The 17172-nt window shown below is 36.2% G+C and overlaps 3 protein-coding genes across 5 annotated transcripts; all 3 read left to right on the forward strand.

The window, feature by feature from the left end:
* The first annotated feature begins 565 nt into the window (after positions 1-565).
* Positions 566-7272, forward strand: LOC141591485 (bifunctional protein FolD 2-like). 2 transcript variants are annotated; one of them, XM_074411835.1, is made up of 6 exons: positions 566-884; positions 2187-2503; positions 2997-3233; positions 3334-3501; positions 4331-4511; positions 7179-7272. In XM_074411835.1, exons 1-5 carry the CDS (start codon positions 665-667, stop codon positions 4499-4501), a joined length of 1113 nt encoding a protein of 370 aa, XP_074267936.1. In that variant the 5' UTR covers positions 566-664; the 3' UTR covers positions 4502-4511; positions 7179-7272. The 2 variants fall into 2 exon arrangements, with proteins under 2 accessions (XP_074267936.1, XP_074267935.1); XM_074411834.1 differs by lacking the exon at positions 7179-7272 and adding an exon at positions 4855-5259.
* Positions 4992-9252, forward strand: LOC141591487 (bifunctional protein FolD 2-like). Of its 2 annotated transcripts, none has more exons than XM_074411836.1 (6): positions 4992-5145; positions 7179-7495; positions 7694-7930; positions 8023-8190; positions 8296-8476; positions 8898-9252. In XM_074411836.1, the coding sequence occupies exons 1-5, from the start codon at positions 4992-4994 to the stop codon at positions 8464-8466; spliced, it is 1047 nt and encodes a 348-aa protein (XP_074267937.1). In that variant the 3' UTR covers positions 8467-8476; positions 8898-9252. The 2 variants fall into 2 exon arrangements, with proteins under 2 accessions (XP_074267937.1, XP_074267938.1); XM_074411837.1 differs by lacking the exon at positions 4992-5145 and adding an exon at positions 5364-6315.
* Positions 9253-10410: 1158 nt separating this feature from the next.
* LOC141591484 (glucan endo-1,3-beta-glucosidase-like) lies at positions 10411-16237 on the forward strand. Its single transcript, XM_074411833.1, has 4 exons — positions 10411-10947; positions 13000-13586; positions 15283-15586; positions 16006-16237. The coding sequence occupies exons 1-4, from the start codon at positions 10500-10502 to the stop codon at positions 16032-16034; spliced, it is 1368 nt and encodes a 455-aa protein (XP_074267934.1). The 5' UTR covers positions 10411-10499; the 3' UTR covers positions 16035-16237.
* The last annotated feature ends 935 nt before the right edge of the window (positions 16238-17172 follow it).

Consider the following 17172-nt stretch of genomic DNA (forward strand, 5'->3'; position numbering starts at 1 on the left):
TTAATGGTTAATTCGATCATCCAATTGCAAGATTGTTTAACTGTCACCCAATAGCTACAATCACAGGTTGTTCTTTCTCATTTTTTTTTGCTCTTTATGTCAAAAGTAAATTTAAACAAATGAACTTGGGCGTAACATATATATAAGTATATAACGCGTACAACAATCTTATTCAGAGTTCATTTTAGTGAGTAACAATCTTATGGAAAAGGTCAAAAGGGCGAGCAACTTTTAACCCCTTAGTTTCGCTACTAGACCTTCGAGACTTGAAAATGCAGCAACGATAAAAATCATTAGTGTAAACTTTTATCACTATAATGATCCGACTTGACTCGAATTCGAATTAAAGCAGATTAGTGTAACACCCGTAAAAATTCACGAAATTATTTTAAATTTCAAAAAAATTTAGGGATATTCTATGTTGTATCCGGAGTTTATCGGTTTTCTTTATTGTACCCTTACATATTTAAAATTTTATGGTGTACCTTGAATTTTATTCTATAAAATGACCTGAGTATCCGACTTGACTCGAATCCGAACTAAAACGGATTGTGTACACGGAAAAACGAAAATCACTCCCCATATGCCACGACATCAATAGCAAAACGGTCGTACCTCCAACACCGCAAATAGAAAAGAGAAAGCAAGAAATTGAATCCATGAAATGGGCGTAGGAATTGGAGTTGGAAGAAGATTGAATTTGCTCAAAATTTGTAAAACAAATTCAATAAAGTTGAAATCTTTATTTACAACTACTACTAATTATTCAATACCTTCAACACCATTAATGGCATTTCAAAGAATCAATCATTTAGGTCTTGATGTTCCTGATGTTTGGCCTTCTATTACCTCTTCTCACCTCTCATTTAATCCCCAAATCAATGGTAATTTCTTGGGTTTTGTATGATTAATGATTGATTATGTATTGGGTTTTGTTAATTATGAGCTGGGAATTTCTGGGTTTGTGTTGTTTTGATTACATAATTTGTGTTTTTGTGTGATTAATGATTAGCTAGATGATGGGTTGTGTTGATTATGAGGTATTAAATTCTGGGTTTGTGTTATTTTGATCACATTATGTTATTGGTTAGTATTGTGTAAGGCGGTTTTACATAAAGATAGTTTAAAATTGATCCAAACATAACTAAATTAGTGGGTAAGAGTAGTAATTAGAGAACCGTTTTACTATAAAAAAAGTGTAAGGTCGTCATACACAAGTATTTGTGGAAGATTTGAGTGCTGAGACTCTGAGAGAATGATAAAATTGAGTGGAACATGAATTAAGAATGTTGTGATTAATGGTTAATTAGATAATGGGTTATGAAAATTCAGATAGTCTTGCTTGTGACCGTCACAATCTTGTGACGTCTCACAGCCCTTCTCCCACTTGCCCTTCCACTTGCTCTCCTACTTGTTTCTTGTTCTTGTGAGAGGTCACAAGCTTGTGACGGAATAGTGCCGTCACAAATTATGAGCTACGAACTTCGGGTCTGTGTTATTTTGATCACATTATGTTATTGGATTGGTAGCAAAGCATTGTAGTATTGAAAGAATGATAAAATTGACTGTTTATGCAATTTTGGGTTGATGGGTTGTAAATAAAGTTATGAATTAAGAATGTTGTGATTAATGGTTGGCTAGATAATGGGTTAATGGTTAATGAATTTTCGGTACTTTGCTATGAAAGTTATGAATTAAGAATGTTGTGATTAAGTTCATTGACTGTGTTGCCACTTGCAATGATAAATGTTCGAGCTAAAACTACGACGATTTGTTTGTGCAGAATAGGCACTGTAATGTTTAATTCTCATGATATCAATATATTATATGCGTGTTACGTCTTAATGCTTAAGCAATCATCCTTCTTAAAATTACATCCTATGTTTAACTGCTTGTGTGTTCTGCACTGAATGGTGAGTAGAGGGTTGATCAATATATAAAACGCAAGTTGTCTGATCTACATTGGTTTTGGGATGGAACCTCTTTTGGGTTAGTTGACGGGCTAAAAGTTGTATGCCTATCAAAGTAATTTATAACGCTTACTTAACTAGATGACTAAAACAGTAATATAGTGAAAGCAAGGGTCGAACCACTCACATACGTAATGGAGTCTCTTTTTTGTGTGTCTGAGGCCCACACTGGTTTTATACGCGGTTTCTCAGTTTCGATTATTCTGTTTGAAGCAGTTGATAAAAAGAGTGCAACAATCATTGATGGAAAAGAGATTGCCAGTAAGATCAAGTTGCAAATAGGTGATGAAATTACAAGAATGAAGGAATCTATCAACAAGTGTCCTGGATTGGCTTTTGTTTTAGTGGGTGAAAGAAACGACTCTCATACATTCGTTGAAATCAAAATGAAAGCTTGTGACAAAGTTGGAATTGCTTCGTCCATTGTGGAGCTGCCAGCTGAGTCGACCGAGGATGAAGTCCTTCATGTTGTTTCAGATTTAAACAAGAATCCATCTGTTCATGGAGTCATTGTGCAATTACCCCTTCCAAAAGTAAGTTTCGAAACTGATTTACCTCTTCTGTCTCTCCTCTGCCTTTCTTTTCGCCTTTACTTTACTAATAAGAACATTACTAATAAGATGTAAGTAAAATAGAAGGTGTGAAAATGAAGGATCATGTAGTGAACATGACTTGTTAATGCTATTATTTTTACTTCAGCATTTTGGGTTTTTAGTGTTTCATTTTTATGCCTGTGAAGTGGAAATTACGAAAGACGAATTACTGCGGTAAACCAATTAAAAATGGAAGTTCAATAATGGAATTGTGTCAAGAATATCTCCTTTAGAAGTTAGTACGATTGTATTTAACGACGTATTAATGTCTTACAGAGGAGTATAGTAACGAGTGAAATTTTGCTTAATAATTGCATTTACTAGTCACTGAAGCGATATTTTTTTTCCTACACTAGATGTTATTTGCATTAGTAGTTTGAGAAATGTATCAAATCTAGTCCTTGGTTTATGACTGTTTAAATTTTTGACTCAGCATTTTGACGAGGAGAAGATAATGAATGTTGTTAGTCCTGAAAAGGACGTTGACGGTTTCCATCCTCTAAACGTGGGAAATCTTGCATTGAAAGGAAGGGAGCCATATTTCATACCTTGTGCAGCTAAGGCTTGCATTGAGTTGTTGCTGAGGTCTGGCATTGAACTTAAGGGGAAAAAGGCTGTTGTGATCGGGAGAAGTAAGGTTGTCGCGTTACCTACTTCATTGTTGCTTCAGGTACACTCAACTCAGATGTTGTGTTTTTACTCACGTGTTTGGATAGTACAGATAGAGTACAATTTTCTGATAAGTATGGTTTATTTCATCTGACTTGAAGAGGCATAACGCCACTGTGACTCTTGTTCATTCATTCACCAAGAACCCGCAAGAAATTACCCGTGAAGCAGATATTGTCATTGCTGATGTTGGAGTGCCAAACATGGTCCGAGGTGATTGGTTAAAACCAGGATCAATTGTAATTGATGCAGGAACAAATGCAATTAAGGTAATGTTTTGGAATTACCTTCAGCTGCCGTTTTATGTGTCCTTTTTATTCTTAGCTTCGTACCTGAAGGCCTTGTTTGGATAGGAAAAAAGGAGGGAAAGGGAGGGAAGAGAAGGGAAGGGAAGGGGAGGGAGAATGGAGGAGGTGATTTTCCCTCCAAATCTTGCCTATGTTGGTGGGGTAATAATTTGCCTTGGAGGAGGGAAATGGAGGGATCCATTTTCCCTCCCCTCCAAATCCCTCCACCTTCATTTGCTAATCAAACAATGGATTTCTCATCCTTCCAATTCCCTCCCCCCCTTTCCCTCTAAATCCCCCAATCCAAACACACCCGAAATGTGAAAGGAGCTGTTTAATTTTCGCCCATGAATGTAAAAGGAGAAATAATATACTTATCCGCTATATTACTTAGGCTCCAGTAACGGTGTCGGACACTGGTTCATTCCATGATTCAAGCCTTCTGTACTCGGGGGATCTTTCCTAAAGTGAGTATACAAGGGCACGTCTGTAAAACATGAATGTATTTATAAAGCTTAAATATTTAGATTTTTAAAGGGAGATAGAGAGTTACGAAAGAATAAATAAGGCTTAAAATCTTAAATGACATACAAGGTTTCTTCCTCAACATTTTTTACACGGGCTGCTCTTTGTGGCCCTTTCAGGAGAAGTATCGCATTGACAAGTGTAGAGACACGGGTATGACCCTAGAAAAGAAGAGTCGAAGTGACATAGCTTAATCATAAACACATTGCTCGAATGAATTTTTAATTTACTGGTTTTAATTGAAAGGAATGCTTGATGGTTTTACCGCTCTTTTTTCTTTTTGTAGGATCCGAATGGGAAACACGGGTTTCATCTAACTGGTGATGTGTGCTTTGAGGAAGCAGTTGGGGTAGCATCTACTATCACCCCAGTTCCAGGAGGGCTGGGACCCGTAACAATTTCCATGCTGCTTTCAAATACACTTGATTCAGCTAAACGTGCTTATAAATTTTCTTAAATTCTTCCAGGTATGGCATTTGCTTGTAAATTTGCTTCTCTAATGCATGTGGTTCAGGAAATGCTCAAAACCTCATGCCCCTCCCTTAGACTTGTACATTAGTCCATGGAACTGCGGTTGTCTATGATATGCGCGGTAGCCTAGATCACAATTTTGATCACTCAACGACACATTGCCTATTTAATATAGGCTCAAATTAGTTTCTTTGAAAACTGATAGTCTTGTCCTTTTGGCTTCAAAACCTCTAATATCCTCCATTAGAAAGGCAATTAATGAGCATATCCCCATATATGTGGACGATCTGGTTGTGACCGCCTGTAAAGCTAATACAGCTATTGCCATGGCCATTTCAGCTCAACTAGGTGGTGATCAATGCATTGTAAGGATAAAGTTTAAAGTTTGAAACTTATAAGAAACAAGCAAGATTCCGCTTGATCGCGACAAACAATAATTTTGCAAGGAATCAACAAAAGTCGTCATCAAAATAGAAATGTATACAGCCCAAGGCAAAAGTAGGAGAAAACCACCCATATTCCAGGATGTAAGGGAGAAGTCCTTTCGACTAAAGTTCGGAATAGGCAGCATCGTTGAGACATTTTGTTCTGAGCTGGCGCCAAGCAGCTCCACCCATAGCGCGGTAGCAGGTAGCTTTGTTTTGTTATATAAGGGTAGCTTTGTTTAGTTATCTAACACGGTGACACAGACATGAACCAATAAAATGCTTTTTTTTTTTCAATGGCACCATTCCAGTTTTGTGCAAGTCTGTTTAGAACTTCAGCATATTGTTGATATTTCAATCATATAGGAATATTAGATAGCATCATCAGCTGGTACCGACTCTAATGGGTTTCGATACCACCCTCTTACATGCACATGGTAGGTGCTATACAATTCTCTTTTCCATTGTATGGGGAATACATAATTTATATGAGACGATGGTACTGAAACTAAGAATTAGATTTTCAAGATTTACAAGTTACAACGGCTATATTAGGCTTTTGGGGTCATCATTGTGTTACGGAATGTATCCGTCATTTATTTATATATATGCTGAACTGTTTGTTCTTTTCCTAGTAGAAGTGTACTTTGTGTGATTAATTTCCTTGTTTATACCTTTGGATTGTGTACCGAAAAAGCTAGCAAGGATCCAACGACAAAAAGATCCGTCATCATCGGAACGACATTGTTTCATTGATTAGTTACGGTGCACTCGGTAGTACTCCAATAATCGAACACTGTTCGTACATTTTTTCATCTTCCTCTGTTTGATGATTATTCTAGCTCCCGACATTCTTTAGTCAGGCATCGTTTCTTCCTCTTGAGTCTTGAGTAGTTAGATCTTCAGTTGGTTAAGAGTCGCCATTGGGCATGACCGCATGACGACCTTTATGGTAAGGTCGTCCTTCTTAATACTTAATAGAGACTATGCTTGCAGTAGCAAATAAAATAAAAAAGCCTTACCATAACCATGCGTGACGGAGACTTTGATCCTCCGCTTGTACAAAGTCAATGACTCACATGTATCCCAAAACGATAAATAGTTAAATAATTTGGATCCCTATCCAAAACTATAATTATTTATTGTTTCTGCATTATTTTATAAAAATGGGGGTGGGATTTGGAGTTGGCATAAGATTAATTTGGAAGGCAAGTTCAATAAAGGTCAAAGAATCAACTATTACTACTAATTATTCAATACCTCTTACTACTTTCAGTAATGGCATTTCAAAGAATCAATTATCTAGGTCTTGATGTTCCTGAAGTTTGGCCTTCTTTCACCTCCTCTAACCTCTCATTTAATCCCCAAACCATTGGTAATTTTTTTTCTATGATTAATGATTGATTGCATATTAGGTTATGAAAATTAGGAGCTGGAAAATTCTGGGTCTATGTTATTTTGATCATATAATTTATGTGTTTGACTTTTTCTATGAGCTACAGGATTAGTCAACTTCTGGGTTTGTGTTATTTTGATCACATAAGGTTATTGGATTGGCAGCTAAACATTGCACTCTTGAAAAATTAGTCAACTATCAATGCAATATTGGGTTGATGCAATGGTGTACCGTACTCTGAATCAATAGAATGTAGGGTCAATTTTAGTGTAGTTGGCATGTTGCTATGTTTCCTTTTAGTATGGGATCTAAAAGACGTAAAATTTTCAAGTCAACTGTCATGGAAAGCCGTGGGTACGCCACTGGGTTGATGGGTTATTGATAAATTATGAATTTGAGTGTTGTGAGTGATTACATTGTAGTATGGTGATTTTTATGAATGTTTTTTAAATGTTAATACTTGTAGTACTTTAATTGGTGTTTGAAAGTCAAAAAATGAGACTACCTCCGTCACAACAAATTCTTTACACTTTTATTCATGCGTGAGGAGTTAAAAGGTAAAGAATCTGGTGAGACGGAGGGAGTACTAGAAATTAGACATAGTTGTGCTGATTTGAAAGGACACAAATTTTTAGCAATCATATTTCTTAAAATTACATCCTATGTTTCGCTGCTTGTGTGTGTTCTGCACTGAAAGATGAAGAGAGGGTTGATAAATATATCAAATAGGTGATTTATCTAACCTACATTGGTTTCGGGATGAAACCTCGTTTGAGCTTATGTCATGGGCCAGCCCTGTTTTATATGTGATTTCCCAATCTCGATTATGCTGTTTGAAGCAGTTGATAAAAAGAGTGCAACAATCATTGATGGAAAGGAGATTGCCCGTTTGATCAAGTCGCAAGTAGGTGATGAGATTGCGAGAATGAAGGACTCTATCAACAAGTGTCCTGGATTGGTTTTGGTGTTAGTGGGTGAGAGAAACGACTCTCACACTTTTGTTGAAATCAAAATGGAAGCTTGTGAGAAAGTTGGGATTGCTGCATCCATTGTGGAGCTGCCAGCTGAGTCGACTGAGGCTGAAGTCCTTCAAGTTGTTTCAGATTTAAACAATGATCCATCTGTGCATGGAGTTATTGTGCAACTCCCCCTTCCAAAAGTAACTTCTTCTTTCTCTCTTCTGCCTTCTGTACGTCTTTACTAATAAGACGTCATGATTTTTTGCTTAATGCAGTAATCGAGTACTACTTACTGAAACAATGATTTTTTTCCTACACTGGATTGTTTTTTCATTAGTAGTTTGAGCATTTTATCAATCTAGTCCTTGTTTTCACGACTCGTCAAATTTTTGACTCAGCATTTCGACGAGGAGAAGATAATGAATGTTATTAGTCCTGAAAAGGACGTTGACGGTTTTCATCCCCTAAATATGGGAAATCTCGCATTGAAAGGAAGGGAGCCGTATTTCATACCTTGTGCAGCTAAGGCTTGCATTGATTTGTTGCTCAGGTCTGGCGTTGAACTTAAGGGGAAACATGTTGTTGTGATCGGGACAAGTAAGATTGTCGCATTACCTACTTCATTGTTGCTTCAGGTACTCTAACCTCAGATTTCTTATTTTTACTTTCACATTTTTAAAGATTACTATTTTCTGATAAGCACTGTTATTTTCATCCCAACTTGAAGAGGCATCACGCCTCTGTGACTCTAGTGAATTCATTCACCAAGAATCCTCAAGAAATCACTCGTGAAGCAGATATTGTCATTGTTGATGTCGGCGTGCCAAACATGGTTCGAGGTGATTGGCTAAAACCAGGATCAGTTGTAATTGATGCAGGAACAAATGCGATCAAGGTAAAGTTTGGTAATTTACCTTCAGCTAAAAATTAGTTACCATCCTATTATTGGTCTTGATTGAAAGGAATACTTAATGCTTTTACCGCTCAATTTTTTTTATAGGACGTGAATGGGAAACACGGGTTTCATCTTACTGGTGATGTATGCTTTGAGGAAGCAGTTGAGGTAGCATCTGCAATCACCCCGGTTCCAAGAGGGCTGGGACCTGTAACAATCTCCATGCTGCTTTCCAATACACTTGATTCAGCTAAACGTGCTTATAATTTTTCTTAAATTCCTCCAGGTACGACATTTAAAGTTCACGTTTCTTCCTGAGATTTGTACTTTTGCCTATTGGATGCAGAATTGCGGATGTCTGTTATATGTGTTGTGGCGTAGATCACAAACTGATTACCTCAATGAAAACATGCCCTAATTGATATCGGCCCTGATAGTTTCTTTGTAAATTGATAGTCTTATCCTTTTGGTTTTCGAAACCTCCGGTATTCTTTGTGATATAAGTTTTTTTAAGATTTACAAGTTACAACGGCTAAATTAGGCTTTTGGGATCATCACCGTGTTGCGGAATGTACGCGAACTGTTTTGTTATTTTCCAAGTAGAAGTGCACTTTGTGTGATTAATTTCCTTGTTTACACCTTCTCCTTTGGATAGTTGCTTTATTAAAAATTCCGTCATTCATGATATGATAACTTTCTTAATGTAGGCCGGTACACGGAAAATGAGGATCAAACACAAAACACACAATTCACTATTGGAACACTCTTTGAGTGACGAATCTTGAAGCGAAAAATAAAGGGAATGAAGATTTAAATTTTTAAACCATTAGCCTCGAGTTTTATTGATAGTCACTCAGTCCTGGAGTCACCGGCTCACCGCGTCCATGCGTTAGAAATTGTGGTTAGTACCACGTACTTTCTTAGTTCATCGTTTTGTTTTATAAGTCGTTTTAAGGTTATTCTGGCTCACGTCATTTGACTAATTGACCTGGAAATTAATTCAATGTAATTCTGCCCTTGGATCTTCTAGTTCTATGAATAGTAGTAGTATTACTTTTTTTTACTGTCTGTTTTTGACTTTTATTGACTGAATACTGTGCATGTGGGACGTGGCGATGAATATTGAATGAATGAATACTTTAGATTTGCTTTTAAGTTTCAAAGATGTCGGCGTCACAACATTTCAACGGCTACTTCCATAACTTGGACTTCTGTCGGTATCCTATTTGATGACCGACACTTGTTTCCTTAACGACTCAAATCACTCACTTCCGTTTCGTCTATTCCCAATACCGTTTTGGATTTTCAACATTTGTAAATGTAACACCGAGTATTAAGTACGGAGTATTAAGGAACGCAAATTCTTATTGCAGACGGGCTAAATTCTTATTTTAGATGGGCTATTTTCTGTTTGAAATAAGACGGACGGACTAAATGTAGTCTTTTTACGATAAAATGTTATCATTTTCATGGTTCAAAGTGACAATTTTAGTTATATTTTTTCATTAAATGGTTACATTATATTTAAAAAATTGTGACATTTAATCCGTCTTATTTCAAACCGTCTGAAGCAAGACTTAAATAATCGGTGGATGTTTGTTAGTTTAGCCAATAAATGTATATGAAAAGGGTTACTTATGACTGGAGTTTAAAGCTAATAACATTAAATCTAAATCGAAATACTTAGGATGAGTGTATAGTCCCTTTAATTCGAGTTGAGGGTCAAATTCGGTCCTCAGTTCAAATACAACTCGAGTTATCTAGATTGCCTAATTCAGATCAGTTTTATCATATCTAGACATGTATGGCAAAACGCCCAAACCCAAATCATGACAAGAAAGTCAAGTCTAACACGGTCTATTTTTATAAAAGGAAATTCATTCAATTGGTTATTTTTTTTAATAGAACCGTCTTATTATTATATGAGACCGTCTCATGTAATACGGGGTAATTTATTAACACAAATTCTCATTTGTGACAGGTATATCAGTCGCAAGCTTGCAACGGGTCAAGTATTATCTATGTGGGGTAGATAAAACAAAAGCAGCATGCCTACAAAGTAACAATCTGTTATTTTATCTATCCACATGAATATTACTTAACCCGTTGCAAGTTTGTGACGGACTGATTAATTAAAGCCAAACAAAGCGAACCAAACTCAATCACGTGTACCCTTGCAACCACATAAAATCATAACGTGTCGTACCCATTGACCATTGTCTCCCTATATACTCTCCCTTCACCACACTTCACTTCTCCTTTATTCCTCCATCCTAAATCCTACTCTCTCTCTCTCTCTCTCTCTAAAAATGTCCCTCCTCTCCATCCTTCTCCCTCTCCTCCTCACCACCGTCCTAACCACCACTTCCGCCACCACAATAATCGGCGTAAACTTCGGCCGAGTAGCAAACAACCTACCAACCCCAACCGAAACCGCAACTTTCTTAACAACCCAAACAACCTTCACACACTTAAAACTCTTCGACTCCGACCCGACAATTCTATCCGCTTTCGCAAACACTAATGTCTCCCTTACTATAAATATCCCTAATTCCGATATCGTCGGATTAACGCAACTTTCTTCGGCTCAATCATTTGTTGACTCAAGTATTATTCCGCATTTACCTGGTACGGTAATTAAGTATGTTGCGGTTGGAAATGAAGTTCATTTTAGTGGAGATAATAATCTTATTCTTAATACTGTTCCTGCTATGCGGAATTTGCATCAAGTTTTACAGTCTAATAGTTTAACCAAAGGTATGTTTACTTCTTGACTTTCCTCCTTTTTTACTCCCTCCGTCCCAATTATTTGTTTACGTTTGAGTATTTAAACAGCAGTTGATCTGATTAAAAATAGGATATAGGCTTCTAACGAGAAATAGGAACATACATTCGGATGCTTATGTGTATTTTTTGTGAGTTTTTTAAAATTTATAATTTACATTTTAATTTTTTTGCTGTTAAAACTCAAATTTAACTTTAACTAAGCGTATTTGTAATTTTTTTTGAGCTTAATTTTTAAGTGAATGTGCTAAAAAAAACAAAACTCGAAAACTGATGGGCATTTTTGTCATAAAAAAAACAAAAATATGGGTTAGGCCGTTAGGCAGCAATTTTTAAATTTTTGCAATTTTTTGGGTAATTTTTTTTTTTTAAAGGGAGGAAGTTTTAAAAAGTATTTTAAAAGAGTTATTGATAATTTACTCTAGTTATAATCAAAAACCTTAAACTAAAACTCGAAAACCTTATTATAATGCTCAAAAACTACAAAACTGTGGTAGTATATCGGATGTATAATCCATTAACGGACTTTTAACTAGTCTCGAGAGTTTAGATATTTTGCTTTTCTCATGTTTATACTATACGACCCGTTTTAAGTTTAAAACGTATACGGTTATCCGTCTTTAACAAGAATTATCGTATTTTTCACCTATTCGAAGTTCAATTACATTTTCCCCCTTTTTAAATTTCTATTTATATCAATTTTCGAGAGAATATCTTAAATCATACTCCATTTTCCCAATCACAAGCTTGGGACGACTCACAAGTCACAACGTACTTTCCTTTTTAACATTATTTAAATCGGCGAACTTGTGAATTTGATTATTTTTTACTTAGTAAATTTTTTATATTGGGTTTTTCTATATAGTACCCTCGTATTTTTCCATTTTCTACTTGGTACCCCTGCATTTTAAGAAATATACATGGTACCCCTTAGTTTACGTAGTAACCCTCCGCCGTGCCCAATTGTTAAATCCTCGTTAGTTTCTCCGTTAATTCACAACTTTCTAACCCCCATCTCTCTTTATCAAACAATCTTCATCTTCTTCCCCAAACTCTTCATCTTTTCACCCACCAATATTTATCTTTTTGTACAACCTTATCTTATAAAAATCAATTACGAAGACATCTGCCTTTTTTCTTTCTAGCACACCTCATTTTCTCTCTTCATTTTTTAAGAAATATGGAATGCTGCCCAGAAATGTCTTAAAATATCTCCTTTGTATAATTACAGCTTTATGATAGATAAAAACTTTGTTCTTGATTGCTATTTTGGTAACCTTAATTATGTACTCAATTGCCCATTAAAATCCCTAAATGATTCTCACCTAAATCTGAGGTATTCTTTATTTATTACTTCAATACTATTTAAAGAAAAACATTGTTTGGGTGTTTCTCTTGGCATCTAATTATGAAATTTATAATAAATAGTACAGATTGAATCTTTTGGACTATCTTAATTAAAAAAAAACATTGTTTGTTCCCAAAATCAAAGATGGTGATTGAGCCATAGAAATTGGGAAAGGTGTGGAAATCTATTAAAGGAGACTATGTAGGAGGAGAAACTGGATAATAGGTGAAGATGGTGACTGAGTAATGCAAAGAAGAAAAGTATATGGGTAAAAACGATGAAGATGTGAGTGAAAACTATGAATATAGGTGGATGAAGGTATGAAGATGGTCAAAAGTTGAAACTTAACGGAAACATTAACGGAGATTTAACAATTGGGCACGACGGAGGATTACTGAGTAAACTAAGGGGTACTATGTATGTTTTTTAAAATGTAGGGGTACCATGTGGAAAATGCAAAAATACGAGGGTACTACGTAGAAAAACCCTTTTATATTTTAGAGCCTATTTTAAGTAAGACATAGTTATCGTCTCAATTGTTTGTTTACCTTTTATATTATTTGGCGAACAATATTTTAATCGAAAGGTAAACAAATAATTGAGACGGAATGAATACAATTTTCGCAATGTCAGAGTATATAGTTTGATGCTTAATCGTATACTTTGTCCTTTAACAGGAATTAAAGTGACTACACCACATTCACTAGCTATTCTACCACCATTAATGTCACCAAGCTCGGGTCGTTTTCACCCTGAATACGAGAAAACCTTCTTCACTCCACTTTTACAGTTTCACCGCGAGACAAAATCACCCTTCATGGTAAACCCATACCCATACTTCGGGTTCAAACCAACAGACTTGAATTTCGCTCTCGGAAACAAAAACAAGGGTATTTTGGACAGAGGCACTAAATTGAGATACTATAGTATGTTTGATTACTTGTTAGACGGGGTTTATTCCGCGATGAAAAGGTTAGGGTACGAGGACGTGGAAATTAATGTCGGTGAGACGGGGTGGCCGGCTGCTGGTGACGCTAATGAGCCGTTTGCCAATTGGGATAATGCTGTGGCGTATAATGGTAATTTGGTGAAGCGGTTGCGTGAAGGGAAAGGGACGCCGTTGATGCCTAATAAAACGTTTGAGACTTATATATTTGCTCTGTTTAATGAGAATTTGAAGCCGAGTACTAGCGAGAGGAATTACGGTTTGTTTAGGCCGGATTTTAGCCCGGTTTATAATGTTGGTGTGCTCAAGACCGGTCAGGTAATGGTCTTTTCTATCTCCCGTCTTTTCAATTTTATGCGTTACTGTACCTCGGTATTAATCACTAGGCTAATACTTCGTATGTCTTTGGGTTAGTTTCATTGGATTCTCAATGTCGATTGGTTTAATACTCCCTCTGGCTTAACATATTTTTTACACTTTTATTTATTTATGAGGAGTATTTTAATAAAACGTAAAGAATCTGTTGAGTTGGAGGTAGAGTCGGAGGTAGTATTATTTTTTATGTTGATGTTCGTGTGAGTGTGGTGTATTATGGCTAGTTTAGGCTTGATTTCATGCGTTATTATACCTCTGTGTTAATCACTAGGCTAATAGGTCGTATGTATTTGGTTCGGTTTCATTGGATTCTCGATGTTGACTGGTTTAGTTATTATTTGATGTTGATATTGGTGTGGGTGTGGTGCATTTGCTTCTGTTTCAGGGTTTTTATAAAACGTAAAGAATCTGTTGAATAGAAGGTAGTCGGAGGTAGTATTATTTTGATGTTGATGTTCATGTGAGTGTGGTGTATTATGGCTAGTTTAGGCTTGATTTCATGCATTATTATACCTCCGTATTAATCACTAGGCTAATAGGTCGTATGTCTTTGGTTCGGTTTCATTGGATTCTCGATGTCGACTGGTTTAATTATTATTTGATGTTGATATTGGTGTGGGTGTGGTACATTGTTCCTTGATTCTTATTCTAGAAAAAAGTTGATAGCTTTATTTGAATGCTTGTTGTTTGGATGTACAAGTAGTGAATTTTGCATTAGATGCTTTGGGTCCATGGAGGTACACTGCACATGGTTTTAGACTTTTGGTGCAAATTTTGGAGCTTTTGCCAATTATTTAATGAAAATGAGATAACGCAACCGACTCTTATGCCGGGTTGATTAGATGGACCTACATAAGGGCTGTGAGAGGATGGTACCGAGATTTTATATCTTGGTACCACTCGATGGTGTCGTAGCACCGACGTTTATTGCTTATTGAGAAATGTGATTAAAGGACTTAGTTGTATGTGTACGTCGTCAAAAACCGGTCTAAAATCCGGTTTATGATGCGTAATAGAAAACATTCCTAGAGAAATCTTTATGTTCGGTGAGATATCTGGTTTGAATGAGTGGTTGTGAGTCCAAAGTATAATCTTGAAATGTCAAGTATGTGATCAGCAAATGTAATGAATAATCAATCTGGTGTTGTTAAATATGCGAAACAAATTGGATGAATGAATCAATTATTTGTTAACTTACCTTCTACTTAATTTCATTTGAAATATTGATTCGTGTGCTAGTATATATTTATAGTGATTAATTCTTGGTTTAGTACTTAGATTTGTCGGTTCGCGCATCAAGTTCTGAAATAGTGTATCAAATTCTTAATTTGAGTTAGATAAAATAATAAGGTTAGTTAGTGTACCAAATTTCTAAAGTTGCCGTTAAACTTTTGATTAAACATGCGTGGACGCGTGGACGTGTGGTGGATCACGTGGATGTAGAGTTCGAACTTGTAGACACTAATCTGTGGTCACTAATTATTTAATTCATTGCATTAATCACTTATCAATTATCATCAGTATTTTAATACATTTTGTTTGAAACATCGATTGGAGATTAAGGCCCCACTCGAGTGGGAAACTTCAGGAACATCCTGTTGGTGATGCTAAAGTTATTCATTTTCTCACATTTGTTCAGACCGGTGGACCCGCAGCTTCGACAAGGCCAGTACCAGTAGCACCATCACCGTCAACTTCAAAGGGTCAGAAATGGTGCGTAGCAAAGCCTGATGCAACGGATGTAGTGTTACAAGGGAACTTGGATTACGTGTGTAGCAAAGGGATCGACTGTAAGCCCATTCAAGATGGCGGGTCTTGTTTCCAGCCTAATACCGTCAGAGGCCACGCTTCGTATGCCATGAATGCTTACTACCATATCAACGGACAGCATGATTCCGATTGTTATTTTGATGGCTCTGGACTTGTTACCTATAATAACCCAAGTATGTTCTCTTTTACCTTCCCATCTTATTAGCTTTCTAGATTTTTCCAATGTTAACCGTTCTTCTTAATGGACGTACTACGGCCCTATCCCTTAAATCGTTATTGCGCTTTTCGCTTATTCAACACCTAAAAGAAAATTTGGTCGAAAAAATGTAAGACGGGTTGAGTTAGCCCTTTTCAGGTAAGAGTTTAAAACGAAATGGATTGTTAGTCGCATGTAAGACGGTTTAATAAGATAAACGAGTTACTAACAGAGTAAGGTAGATACTCATTTACTCCTTAAAATTACTCAACATAGTCCGAAATTTTGTGATAACATCATAACATTGTTTTTGTTACGAGTATATAATAGTATTATATAGTACGTTGTACTTAAATGTCGTATTGATCGTGTTTATGTGTTTGATTTTGTGATTAGGTTACGAAGCATGCGACTACGTGGCGTAGGTCGACGGGTCATGCTCCATAATGTAATGGTAATATTATGTAATCATGTGAATCATTTAATTAATTACTATGTTATTATCAGTGTGTTGTAGTTTAGTGTGATTGTTCATTTGTTTGATTGTGAAATCAGAATATATCTAACTTAATTGCATCTCGGATGTTTATTGATAATATAATCGAGATCGATGCTGGTTTTGGACTTTTGTCGTCGATTGATTTCTTCATTCTTGTAATAAGGTAAATTCGATAAAAGGGGAAAATCATCGTAAAATACCCGACTTAATTTTCTTCTTCTACCTCGGCGTTGTTCTCCCGTAGGGTCGTAGAAGCAAATAACATGAATTCATCGGTGTCCTTTCACAAGTATTAGTGATACGGATAACCAATTAATCTGTAAACTACATTTTCCGTGTTAATGTAACTAAACGATTGAGACGGAGGGAGTAGCCAGTACCGACAAATTGCATTACGGGTCTAAATTCTGAACTGACATCCAAATTACATAAACAGAGCAAACCAGTAGTACTCATCGTCTCAGTCGTTTGCTTACCTTTCCTATTTCTTTTCAACAGTAATAAATGTAACCAAACGATTGAGACGGAGGGTGTGAAAGTTAGACCTTTAAGGTGAAAAGAAGTTACGGGCTAGGATTGTCGGGTGTGGCTGCACCTTGATTGAGCTCAGCGAATCTCATTCCGACCCTCATAGAATGCTTGAGGAACTTTTGAGCACACTTATCGACACAAACAGCCTCTTCTTTGCTCAATCTTTTTGAAGTAAAACTGCTTACACATTCCGTGAAACATCTCTGCGTCAGGGCATTGTACATCTTCAAACTGTAAAATAAAATTTCAAATAGACAATCGGCATCATATCCAAAACCGTATCATGCCAAGAGGCAGTAGCGGAGCCATGATTTTAAGTCAGCGGGGGCGAAAATTTTCAGCAAGGGCGAAAGGGTGATGTTTTAAGGGCACTTCGAAAAAATTCGAAAATTTTAACTAAAAATTTCGAAAGTTTCTGAATGACCTAAAATTCGGACTTAATTATACTAATGCTTTCAAAAACCAAGTTTAATTACACAATAAGTATATAAACAGGTGAAAATTAGAAATACAAATATGAAGTGACAGAAAAA

The sequence above is a fragment of the Silene latifolia genome, chromosome 7 (assembly GCF_048544455.1).
Source record: "Silene latifolia isolate original U9 population chromosome 7, ASM4854445v1, whole genome shotgun sequence".
Classification (NCBI taxonomy): Eukaryota; Viridiplantae; Streptophyta; class Magnoliopsida; order Caryophyllales; family Caryophyllaceae; genus Silene; species Silene latifolia.

Excerpts from the sequence above, each read along its gene's own strand:
- LOC141591485 (XM_074411835.1), top strand. The coding sequence starts at position 665 with ATGGGCGTAGGAATTGGAGTTGGAAGAAGATTGAATTTGCTCAAAATT. Across the intron at positions 3,234-3,333 it reads CTACTTCATTGTTGCTTCAG|AGGCATAACGCCACTGTGAC; the intron begins GTACACTCAACT and ends TCTGACTTGAAG. Across the intron at positions 3,502-4,330 it reads CAGGAACAAATGCAATTAAG|GATCCGAATGGGAAACACGG; the intron begins GTAATGTTTTGG and ends TTCTTTTTGTAG.
- LOC141591487 (XM_074411836.1), top strand. The coding sequence starts at position 4,992 with ATGTATACAGCCCAAGGCAAAAGTAGGAGAAAACCACCCATATTCCAG. Across the intron at positions 5,146-7,178 it reads CACCCATAGCGCGGTAGCAG|TTGATAAAAAGAGTGCAACA; the intron begins GTAGCTTTGTTT and ends TGTTTGAAGCAG. Across the intron at positions 7,496-7,693 it reads TGCAACTCCCCCTTCCAAAA|CATTTCGACGAGGAGAAGAT; the intron begins GTAACTTCTTCT and ends TTTTTGACTCAG.
- LOC141591484 (XM_074411833.1), top strand. The coding sequence starts at position 10,500 with ATGTCCCTCCTCTCCATCCTTCTCCCTCTCCTCCTCACCACCGTCCTA. Across the intron at positions 10,948-12,999 it reads GTCTAATAGTTTAACCAAAG|GAATTAAAGTGACTACACCA; the intron begins GTATGTTTACTT and ends GTCCTTTAACAG. Across the intron at positions 15,587-16,005 it reads TGTTACCTATAATAACCCAA|GTTACGAAGCATGCGACTAC; the intron begins GTATGTTCTCTT and ends TTTTGTGATTAG.